General features: G+C 46.4%; 1 protein-coding gene across 5 annotated transcripts in view; it reads right to left on the bottom strand.

Annotated features, from left to right (window-relative positions):
* Positions 1-12204, bottom strand: part of Rbms2 (RNA binding motif single stranded interacting protein 2) — a 60231-nt gene that overhangs the window by 9662 nt on the left and 38365 nt on the right. For all 5 annotated transcript variants that reach the window (XM_029542666.1, XM_029542664.1, XM_029542665.1 and 2 more), the window contains 3 exons: positions 7639-7697; positions 6594-6685; positions 4534-4691 (listed from right to left, as the gene is read on the bottom strand). In XM_029542666.1, the coding sequence (XP_029398526.1) occupies positions 4534-4691; positions 6594-6685; positions 7639-7697 (309 nt within the window). The remainder of the gene's footprint in view (positions 1-4533; positions 4692-6593; positions 6686-7638; positions 7698-12204) is intronic.

Below are 12204 nucleotides of genomic sequence, written 5' to 3'. Positions count from 1 at the left end.
CATCCTCATCTATGTACCAGATAGTTTCCTTCCAAAGCAGATTGCTGAGCAGTTCCTGCTTTTTTCTGGTTTTCTGAAATGGGAATCTTGTTGTATAGTCCATGTTAGCTCTAAACGGGAGATCCCCCTGTCTCAGTGTTCACATGATGGGATTTCAGCAGCTCTATACTTGGGCTGGCAAGATGGCTCAGCAGGTCAGACAGCTTGCTGCCAAGTCTAATGACATGAGTTTGATCCCTGGAACCCACATGGTAAAGGAGGAAAATTGATTCCTAAAAGTTGTTATCCACTCCTGCCTTGGTGCACACACACACACACACACACACACGCTCACAAATTAACAAATAAAATGTAATATAAACATAAATGAGGGCTGGAAAGATGGCTCAGTGGTTAAGAGCACTGACTGCTCTTCCGGAGGTCCTGAGTTCAAATCCCAGCAACCACAGGGTGGCTCACAACCATGTGTAATGAGATCTGACGCCCTCTTCTTCTGGTGTGTCTGAAGACAGCTAAAGTGTACTTACATATGATAAATAAAAAAAAATTAAAAAACAAATGAATAAACAAAACACAGGCAGTTATTTAGTCCTAGCTGCTGGTGAACTGTCTATGTGAAGAACTGCCTGTATTGAGTTTACCTGTGAGCCTGTCAGCATGTCTCCCAGGGGCTGTCTTCCATTAATTCACTTGGGTGGCACCATTCCCTAGGCAGGGACTGTTCCCTAGATGGGGGCCCTAAGCTGTGTCACAGTGGAGAAGGCAGTGAGCCTAATCGGGCAAGCGAGCATGCATGAACTCATCCTGTTGTGAGTTCTGTCCGACAGGGTCTCACTACATAAGCTTTTTTAGCCTGGAACTGACTCTATACACCAGGCTGTCCTTTCCACTCCACCCACTTCTGCCTCTTGAATGCCGGGATTTCAGGGACCACCACATCCTCCTTCCTAAGTATTCTTTCATCAGGGTGTTTAAGCACAGCAACAAAAATGGAACCAGGACACATCTCAAAAGAAAAGGAAAAGGGCAGGGCAGTGGTGATGCACGCCTTTGATCCCAGCACTTGGGAGGCAGAGGCACGTGGATATCTGAGTTCAAGGCCAGCCTGGTCTACAGAGTCAGTTTTAGGACAGCCTGGGCTACACAGAGAAACCCTATCTTGGAAAAAGAAAAAAAGAAAAAGGAAAAGGAAAAGGGAGGAATGAGATGTTCTTTGATAGCAGGCACCTGCCAAGCATGACTGAAGCCTTGGGTTTTAGCCTATACTCAAAGGAAACAGACATAGGGAGGGGGAGATAGCCCACTTGGTAAAGTGCTTGCAATTCAAGCACAGACATCCACGTTGATCCCCAGCACCCACAGAAAAGCCAGGTATGATGCTAACAGCCACGGACCTGTGTAAGCATATATCATACTAAAGCCCTTCCATAAACAAGCAAGAAAACACACCCCCAAATTGTTTGACCATTTAATTAATTAATGTGCTAGATATCCTCTTGCTATAGAGAGGGAAAGTACAATGATAACTAAGGGTTCCCATAAACTGGGAAAGCAGAGAATAACTGCCCAAAACTGTAAGAGCTAGCGCAGCACAATGACCCAAGTGATGCCAGAATTCAGGAGGCTGAGGCAAGATGATCTCAAGTTCAAAGCCAGCTTAGGCTTCACATCGAGACCATATCACATCTCAAATTAAAAAAATTAAAATCAATTTTAAAAAGGTGAGAGCCAGGGAGCACTTGGGAGGCAGAGGCAGGTGGATCTCTGAGTTCAAGGCCAGCCTGGTCTACAGAGTGAGTTCCAGGACAGCCAGGGCAACACAGTGAAACCCTGTTTTAGAAAACAAACAAGCAAACAAACAGTGTGTGAGCCAAAAATGGAAGAACTCAAGTCCAGTACTCTTCCTGTTGTATTACCCAAGGTTGACATTAGGTGGCGCTATGCAGAATGAGCCTGTTCAGAACTTTTCTTTTTCTAGCCACAGCCTCTATTTTATTGGAGAGGCTGTACTTTGAGACAGTATCTCACATAGTCCAAGGACTCCCCATCCTCTTCCCTGTATGTCCCAAAAGTCAGGATCACAGGATGGGCCAAGATAACCCACTTCACTCCGAGTCTGAGCAGGTTAAGAGACTGAAACACAAAACCCAGACCTTTAAGCTAAAGACAATTAACAACTAACAGAATCTCCTCTCAAGTGATACTCACTTGTTTGATTTTTATTTTTATTTTTTTAGATTTATTTATTTATTATATGTAAGTACACTGTAGTTGTCTTCAGACACCAGAGAGGGCGTCAGATTTCATTACAGATGGTTGTGAGCCACCATGTGGTTGCTGCGATTTGAACTCAGGACCTTCGGAAGAGCAGTCAGTGCTCTTAACTGCTGAGCCATCTCCAGCCCACTTGTTTGATCTTTTAATATTTTATTTATTTGTTTGCTTGTTTATTGAGCTAGGGTCTCACTTTCGATTCGGCTGGTGATCCCTTTCATCTGAGCTACACATCAGGCCTTGATTAGTTTCTGTTGTTTTGTTTTTTTGTTTTTGTGTTGGTGTTGGTGGTGGTTTTTTGTTTTTTTTGTTTTGTTTTGTTTTTTGGTTTTTGATTTTTTTTTTTTTTTTTTTGAGAGAAGTTTTTCTGTGTAACAGAGCCTTGGCTGGCCTGGAACATGATCTATAGACCAGGCTGGCCCTGAACACACAGAGATCCTCCTGCATGTGCCTCCTGAGTCTGGGATTAAAGGCCCTTTCCACCACGCTTGGCTTCCACTGTTGATTTTGAGACAGACACTTAAAAACAAAAACAAAAACAAAAATCAACTTGGGCTGACTGTAAAAGTTCTATGTACAACTTTCCAGGCACAAGGGTTACAGGTGTGTACAAACTTTGGGCAATTCACCTTCAACTTCTCCTCCAGCCTCCACAACCCAAGTGCTGGAATGTCACTAGACATCCATTGTATTCCATGCTGTAGATCAAACTGGGGGGTTCATGCCTACTAAGCAAGCACTCTACCCATAGAGCTACATCACCAGCCTGTCTTGAGCTTGGATTCATGACGTAGTTAGTGCTGGCTAGCCTGGAACTCACATTCTTTCAGATATGGCCGCTTTGAACTTGCAGCGATTCTCCGCCACTCAAAACAAAAAGTCTTTGCAACAATGTTTCACATGTATTTATTTTGTATGTGTTAGCATTCTCTCTAAGATCCATCCCACAGTTATATTGGCAATAGCCAGGTATGCTCAGCCCCACAGTTAACAGGCAACACCCAGGGATGCCTGATTCATGATAAAAGGAGCTGCTCGCCCCCTCCACTCTCCACTCTCTCTTGCTCATGTTCTGTCCTCTCTTTCCTCCCCTCCATCTCTCCACGTGCCCATGGCTGTCTCTTCTCCTCTACTTCTCTTCTCTTTTCTCTCTCTCTGCCTTTCTCTGCCTCTACTACCCTCTTAACTCCCCCCCCCCACATGCCCTTAATAAACTATTACTATACCATCATGTGGCTGTTCCCCCAGGGGGAAGGGATGCCTCAGCATGGGCCCACCAAGGCACCCCCTTCCCCCATACCTAACTATAGCTCCATGGAACAAACCCCCCCTTCTTTATCTTTTTATAAACACATCAGGATGTGTTTAGCAGAGAACGCTAAACCTCAGAAATGTCCTACAACACAGGGCAGCCACTGCACAGATTGTTCTAGGATGTAAGTCTCCCTGAAGATCTGAAGCGCATAGCAAACCTTCCACTTCATCCTACCGATGTGAGGACTAGGTCTCCCCTCTGCTGTCCATTCTTAGGAGGAAAGGCACATCAGGGGAGCCACCCCCTCCCACTTGTAATCACAGGCCTGACAGAGTTTAAATGAGGTGTGGAATGGGAATGCTGTAAGGGCACAGAATCAGGCGAACAAAAGCTGAGTTAGCAGAGGCAGTGGGGAAAGGATGCCAAAGGATATCTGTGAGGTGAGGCATGGTGGAGCATGCCTAGAATCCCAGCATCTGGGAGGCAGAGGCAGGAGGATTGCAGGCAGTTATGTGCCAGGCCCTTAGTTTAATATTCAACATACACACAGACAAACGATTTACTACCAAGGGTTTAAACAACTTATATTGCATTCATGTATGTATTATGTATGTGCAGAAGCTGTCTGTCGCACATGTGAAGGTCAGAGGATCACTTTCTGGGGTCAGTTTTTTTCCTTCTACCTTCTGGATTCCAGGGATCAAACTCAGATAAGCAGGCTTGGGGCGAAGCACCTTTACCTGCTGAGCTACTTTGCCAGCTCTTATTAGGTAATTTTAACAATTATTTTGGTCCAGTTCAGGAAAAGGGCACTGTGTCTGTGTGTGTATGTATGTGTGTATCTCTTTATTTGTATGTGTCTATGTGTGATTCTGTGTGTGTGTGTGTGTCTGTGTGCATCTGTGTGTCTATGTGTGATTCTGTGTGTGTGTCTGTGTGCATCTGTGTGTGTATGTGTTGTTTCCTAAGTCACTTCTTGCTAGCCACTCTCAGTCATCCCTTACCTTGCAAAGCCGACCCCTCTGCTGGCCCCACTAGTGTCTCGAAGGATCCGAGTGGAGATGACCTGGCCGAAGGGTTTCAACATCCCCTCCAGTTCTTGCTCGTCCATTGACAGAGGAAGGTTTGAGATGTATAAGTTTGTAGGGTCTTGCTCCTGTTGCTATGAACACGAAGGTGAAAACTGAGGCTCACATCTTGTTCCCCACCCCAACCTCAGCCCTCATGCACAGAATAACATTTGAGAATAGAAGCATTAAGGGGGGCATCCAAACAGAGAGAATCTTCTGTTTGTAATACCCAGAACTATCACCGTGTACTACCCATCTAGTCCAGGAAGAAAGATTACAGTATTTACCATGTCTACTGCTGTACAATCCAGTAACACACAAGCCACCAACCAGCTGTCTCTCTAAGAAGCAGGCAGAACAAGTTTTCCTCTTGCCCTGAAGCCTGGCCCCGAGATTAGATTCCTTTCTCCTGACTTGTTAACTCCATAGTTCAGAATGATTTCTCTCCCTCTCTTGTGCCGCAGCAGACTCAGCTAAGGGGAAATACCTGGTCACTCACGGATGGGAGGGAACAGGGAGGGAAGCAGAAAGAGGGAGAAGGAAACAGAAAGGGCAGGGTGTGCTGTGCAATGGTTTACCCCCAAAGGTGTTTGGGGGCCCCAGGGAGAGGCTGCACTAAGGGCAGGGTGGAGGACTCAATGGCAGTTCTGCCCAAGGGCTTGATTTTGAATTCCTGATCCTTCTGTCTCCTTCCCAAGTGCTGGGATCACAGGTGTGTGCACAATGCCCGCTCCAGAGCTGTTTTCAAGCCTGTCAATCATTACACTGCTTTAGTCAGTCCTTTCCAGCAACCTTAATCCCACTTGCAACTTCCGTTTCTTTCCCTTTTTGTTTTTTCCCCCACCTAAAATTTATTTTTTACTTTACATCTATGGGTGGGTTTTTTTGTTTGTTTGTTTTTTGTTTTTGCCTGTATATATGTCTGTGTACGGTGTGCATATAAGCATCCAGAAAGACCAGGAGAGGGCACTGGCTCTCCTTCCCTGGAACTAGAGTCTTTCTTCCTCTTCCTCTTCTCCCTCCTCCTCCCCCTCGTTTTCCTCTTTCTCCTCCTCCTCTTCTCTTTCTCCTTTTTTCTTTTGAGACAAGGTCTTACTCTGTAGCCCAGGCTGGCCTAAAACAAACCCTCGCTATCTTCCCCCCAAGTGCTGGGATGGCCTGAGACATCACCCCAGCTTCATTTCCCCTTTAACCATTAGAGAAAAGAATGGCTATGTTGGGGCTAGAGCGATGGTCAAAAGCACTGGCTGCTCTTTGAGAGGTCCTGAGTTCAATTCCTATCACCTCATGGTCACATACAACCCACTGTAACTCTACCCTTATCAGCCTCTTCAGAGTATTCAAGGTGCCCCAGTATGGTTGTGAGAATTTCAGAAAGGCTTCTAGCTTTCTAGGGATTGACGTGGGGAGAGTGAGCACACATTTTCATCTCCAGGAGATCAAAGCAGAAGGTACAGTTCTCTTCCTTTCTTGCTGTAGCTTCCTTCCCTTCCCCCAGCCCCTTCCCCAGCTCACTCCCTGTCCAGTGGGAGCAGTGGCAGGTCTTAGAAAGCACTCCTCAGAAACTGAGTTGCACAACTGGCTTCTTCAGAGAATGTTGCAAAACTATAACCATCTGTCCTAGGAAAGTGGGGCCAGGGTGGAGTGCCGAGAGGCCTGGCTCTCCTGCCTGCCACACACTGCAGTCAGTCTTCTCTAACAGCTCATGGACCCTGGCCTGTCATGCCTGTGTGTAGTTGCTACCAGAAAGCACTGCAGAGGATGAGAGACGGCAAGGACCTGAGTCCAATCACCATCACCCATATCAGGTGGCTCACACTGCTGTGCACATGAACACACACACACACACACACACACCTGAGCACTGTAGACAATTCTTGCTCATCAATTTCACTTTCCTCAACACTCTGACAGAGCCAGAACTGGCACTTTGGTGCTGACTGTAACCCCTGGAGAGGCAGATGGGGCCGGGGAGGGAGTGAGCACTACCCTACCTTTGCCATTTGTGCCTGCACACCACTGGCTTTCAGTGCAGTTACAGCCTTCTGTGCTGAGGACGGACTGTCGAAGTCCACAAAGCCATAGCCTGGAACAGAAACAGCGTCACAGGAGGTGGGAAGTATAAGAGAGGTAGGAGACCCAGGCTTTTCAGGAGACAGAAGAGGTATGGACTATGTAAACGATGGAATGGGGGAAAAAAGGGAGATTGAGAGTTGTCCATGTGACCCCTCACCAGAGCTCAGACCCACTCTGTGGCTAAGGATGCCCAGGGACGTGAGAATACCTTGTGGTTGGTATTCTGCCTTTCTCCTCATTAAGAAAAAACCCAGAGTGCCAGGCATGGTGGTGCACGCCTTTAATCCCAGCACTCGGGAGGCAGAGGCAGGTGAATTTCTGAGTTTGAGGCCAGCCTGGTCTACAGAGTGATTTCCAGGACAGCCAGGAGTACACAGAGAAACCCTGTCTCAAAAAAAAAAAAAAAAGAAAAGAAAAGAAAGAAAGAAAGAAAAAAACCCCACAGCTTCAGACCTGAGGTTTTAAATCCTAGACCTTCATGCATGTCTAAAGGCCCTCCATCTCTTCTCCAGACAGCCCCCAGAAATCTAGGAAGGGAGGAATATAACAGAGCAAGCAGGTACCAGATGGAAGCTGCCTTCCTCAGAAATGTCCAACAACCACCCCCCCCACACACACACACACAAAACTATTCAGCATCAGAAAAAGAACACCTACTGGGCTGTTCCCCCAACTCCTAGAAAAGGTGTTTACATAGACACTGAGAAACTTCTCCCTGCACCTGCCCACCAAGAAAGACACTTGACCCAGAGGGAGCTGATCGAACTCAAGGGAACACACACCACACAGCCTTCCAGCACCGCCCCTAACAGCATTTTCAGCTCTAGCTCTCTAGCCATCAGTGAGTCTAAATACCTGTTAGTCTTTAGGCCCCCAAACCTCCCAGCTCCTCCCAGGCGCTGCCTGCCCAGCCTCCCAGCAGGAAGAGACAGAGGCACAGAGAGCAGCTGGTCTCTCTCTCACCTTTGCACTTGTTTGTGGTCTTGTCCAGGATGGCCTTAGTGGAAACAATCTTGCCATACCTAAGGGAAAGGAAACACAAGGTGATGATCTGGGGGGGGGGGGGGGGTTGGCAGGGATTACAAACTGCACAGAGAAGAGCACACAACTTTGAACCCAGCACTCAGGAGGTAGAGGCAGAGGGAACTCTGACTCAGAGGCCAGCCTGGTCTACAAAGTGAGTTCCAGGACAGCCAGGACAGAGATTAAGGTATCTAGATTACTCCAAGATTACTTTCTTTCTCCACTAGTTTTTCTACTCATTACATGGAAACAAAGTAAAAACCCAAAACTAAGTCAATTTAAAATACTACTTGTGCAGTAAGTAGTGGCAGGCACCTTTGATCCCAGTGCTCAGGAGCAGAGGCAGGTAGATCTCTGTGAGTTAGAGGCTAGGCTGGTCTATATAATGAGTTTTAGGACAATGAGGTCTATATAGCTTTGTCTAAAACAAACAAACAAACAAAACAAAACAAAAGACAAAACACTGTTAATTTTCATCCCTGCAACAAAGTGCCCAAGTGAGCACTTTTGTTTTGGCGCATGGTTTTATTTTGGCTCATGGTTTCAGTTCACTGTTCCAGTCCAGCACGGCAGAGGAGGAAGCACAAAGCACTGCTCGTAGCATGGGGAAGGGAGGAAGGGGAATATAAACATCTATTTCCCCTTCTCTTCCGGCCTATATTCACAGAAGACTTCCCTGCTTCCTTTTATCGACCCAGACACATCCAGATGTGTACTTCAGTAATCTCAGGGCTGGTGTGGTTTTCATTGGAAATGTCCCCATATGTCCTGTGGCTGAGGACTGGTCCCCAGCTGCTGACATTGTTGTAAGGGGTAGAGCCTCACGGGAGTGAATGGGTCACGGAGATTTTACAGCCTAGTCCCCCTGACTCCCTTTACTTTGCTGACATCAGTGTGACCATCCACACTCTAGAAACAGATTCTACCCACCATGATGGTCTGTATGTTTCCCCTCAAACTGTAGCTAACACAAACCCTTCTTCACTGAAATTGCTGTTTGTCGGGGGTGTGGTCCTCACAAAGGGAAAAGTCACTATAGTGCTTCATTGATAAGGTCAGCTGTCACAGTGTCCTTAATATAAGCCTAACCCCACAAAGGCACCACCTGAAAGTGACCGCAGCTCTTACAATACCAACACATTTGTCCATTTTAAGACACTTTTGGGGGAAAGAAGCTTGGGCACACACACATAAAGCCTGTGTCTAATGGCTGAGAGCTCTGTTGGGATTCCTTGAGGAACAGAAATAACCTTTTCTTTTTCCTTTTTTTCCTTTTCGTTTTCCTTCAGTTTTTCAAGTCAGGGTTTCTCTCTCTAGCCCTAGCTGTCCTGAAACTCACTTTGTTGGCCAGGCTAGCCTCAAACACCCAGAGACCCACCTGTCTCTGCTGGGATTAAAGGTATGCACCACCACCACCCACCTCGCAAAAATAATTCTTTTTTTTTTTTTGTTTTTTCGAGACAGGGTTTCTCTGTGTAGCCCTGGCTGTCCTGGAACTCACTTTGTAGACCAGGCTGGCCTCGAACTCAGAAATCTGCCTGCCTCTGCCTCCCGAGTGCTGGGATTAAAGGCGTGCTCCACCATGCCCGGAGCAAAAATAATTCTTGATTCTACTTTTCTTTTTTTTTTTTTTTTTAAGATTTTTTTTTTTTTTTTACGTAAGTACACTGTAGCAGTCTTCAGATACTCCAGAAGAGGGCGTCAGATCTTGTTACGGATGGTTATGAGCCACCGTGTGGTTGACTGGGATTTGAACTCTGGACCTTTGGAAGAACAGTCGGGTGCTCTTACCCACTGAGCCATCTCACCAGCCCCTCTACTTTTCTTTTAGACAAACACCATTCATCCTATTAAAAATAATAAAAATAAATCCAAAAAGATGACTCAGCAGGTAAAAACACTAGGACCTGGGTTTGATTCTCAGTACCCGCATGGTGGCTCATAACTGTCTTGTGGGCATTATGCATGCATGCACACACTGCACAGACATACATGCAGACAAAATATTCACACACATAAATAATACAATTAAAGATGAGCATCTTAAAAATAATAAGGGGCTGGAGAGATGGCTCAGTGGTTAAGAGTACTAACTGCTCTTCTGGAGGTCCCGAGTTCAATTCCCAGCAACCACATGGTGGCTCACAACCATCTGTAATGGGATCCGATGCCTTCTTCTGGTTTGTCTGAAGACAGCTACGGTATATTCACATACATAAAATAAATACATCTTTAAATCATCATCATCACCGTCATGCTTCCTCTGATCCCCTACTCCCAAGACTCTACTGATCCCTTCCTGATCCAAATGTCTTTGGCTCAAATCCTAACTCTGCTACTTTCTAGTACGACTGATCTTGGACAAGTCCTGTGGCCTCCTAAGTTCCGGCCTCACCACGGCAACCTTATCCCAACATTTTAGTGCCAACAAATAACTCCTCGTGCTCTTTGACCTGGTTTTTCCATCTTGTCTCCTTTATGAATGAGTTAAATTAGTCTGTGACATATTTTCACTCTGTATTTTATGAGATTTGTGTTTTCCAGATTTTTGGAAAACCCTGTTGGCAGCAGGGGCCGGGACAGCTGGTAGAGCTCTAGTCATGAAGTAGTGCAGATCCTGGGTCATGTCAGAAGTATCCTAACAGGAAAAAGCTGCTACATTGTATTCCGGAAGTGTGAAAATGTCAGGGACAGAACAGCAACCCTGAACAAAGTCAGAAATTCAAGGACTGAAGAGAAACAGTTGGAAGAAACTAAGAGATTAATATTCCAAACAAGCATCAAAAAAAAAAAAAAAAAAAAAAAAGAAAAGAAAAGAAAAGAAAAGAAAAGAATCTATCCTCTTATTCCTAAAGAACATGGATGCCTGATTAGTTTGTTTTTACCCCCACCCCACCCCCGGCTGCCTCCTCCCGACTCCCACCCTTCAGCTTTTTCCGGTGCAGCTTCGGGACAGAAGGATTACACAAAATAAGCTGTAGAATGCCCTGGAGGGAGTTATAAGGAATGGTTGTCAGCCAGAGGACACTCAAGCCGCTATCCCCATCAAGGCCCCAGGGTGGAGCCTGCTGTGGCCCAGCAGCCTGAGACTTTGAGCTAGAGTTTCCACTGCAGCTGGCAACAGCTGGGTCAGGGCTGCTTCCTCCTCCACAGAAGGAGCCCCTTCAAGAGAACCAGAAGTTCCAGTCCCAGGCCACACCTCTCCTTCCAGCCCACCAGAGTTTGGGATCTAGCAACCCAGGAAGAGATCCCTGGGACGCTGGCAGGAAGTCCTTTTGAGCAGGAGAAGCCTGCCCTTCTTAGATAGGCTGGGCCCCTCCCTCTCCTCTATCAGGCTCCACCCCACCCATTCCTTCTCCCTGCACTTACTCCAACACTTTTGATTGTTTCTTCCTTTATTTTATTTTATTTTATTTCTGAGACTGGGTTTCTCTGTGTAGTCCTGTAGCTCCATCTGTAGGCCAGGCTGGCCTGGAACTCAGAGATCCACCTGCCTTCTCTGCTTCCCAAGTGCTGGGATTAAAGTTTTGATTCATTTTGACACAGGCATGCACACACGCCAAGGGGTAAGTTTCCAGCATACAGTTTGCATTCATAATAGCCATAAACTGGTAACAATGCAAATGCTTTCAACAACAGAATGGGCAACTCAATAAACAAACAAGAACAGATGGAGAGATGGCTCGGCAGTGACGAGCATTCCCTGACTGCTCTTCCAGAGGACCTGGGTTCGATTCCCAGCATCCACATTAAGTGGCTCACACCTGCTTTTAACTCCAGTTCCAGAGCATCTGATGCCCTCTGGCTTCAGATATATATGGTGCACATAAACTCACACAAGCACATAAACAAGCATATAAATAAAGATGGAGCAAAGATTAAAATGAATAAATAAAATAAAAAGCTGCTATAGCCAGGTAGGGTGGGAAATGCCTTTAACCCCAGAAGTAGACACAGGAGGACAAGGAATTCAAGTCCAACCTGGACTGCATGATACCCTGCTTAAAAAAAAAAACAAAAAAACCATTCACCCCATAGAGATGAAGGGGATATTTCTGTCAAACTATGTGAGGGTCAGTGGCAATTATCAATTTGACAGAATCGGAGGTCACCTGGGAGACAGGCACCTAGCATGCCAGTGAGGGCCTTAACCACTGTGGTACTGAGGTCCTGGGCTGGGATCCAGAACTAGTAAATGTAGAAAGGGAGTTGAGCCGCAGCAAGCAGCCACTTCCCTTTCGTGGATGTGATATGACCAGCTTCCTCAAGCTCCTTCACCTGGAGTTCCCAGGATAAGGTCAAGCTCTGAGCCCAAAGAAGCCCTTTTTCCCTTACATTGATCTCCTCTGAAACCAGGCTAGGATCCATGAGGTGCTGACTCAAAACAACAAAACTCAAAAAAGCGGCACATGGGCTGGTGAGATGGCTCAGTGGGTAAGAGCACCTGACTGCTCTTCTGAAGGTCCGGAGTTCAAATCCCAGCAACCACATGGTGGCTCACAACCA

The sequence above is a fragment of the Mus pahari genome, chromosome 9, assembly GCF_900095145.1.
Source record: "Mus pahari chromosome 9, PAHARI_EIJ_v1.1, whole genome shotgun sequence".
Taxonomy (NCBI): domain Eukaryota; kingdom Metazoa; phylum Chordata; class Mammalia; order Rodentia; family Muridae; genus Mus; species Mus pahari.
Note: the sequence above shows the minus strand (reverse complement) of the source record. Positions and strands in the feature narration are given on the sequence as shown.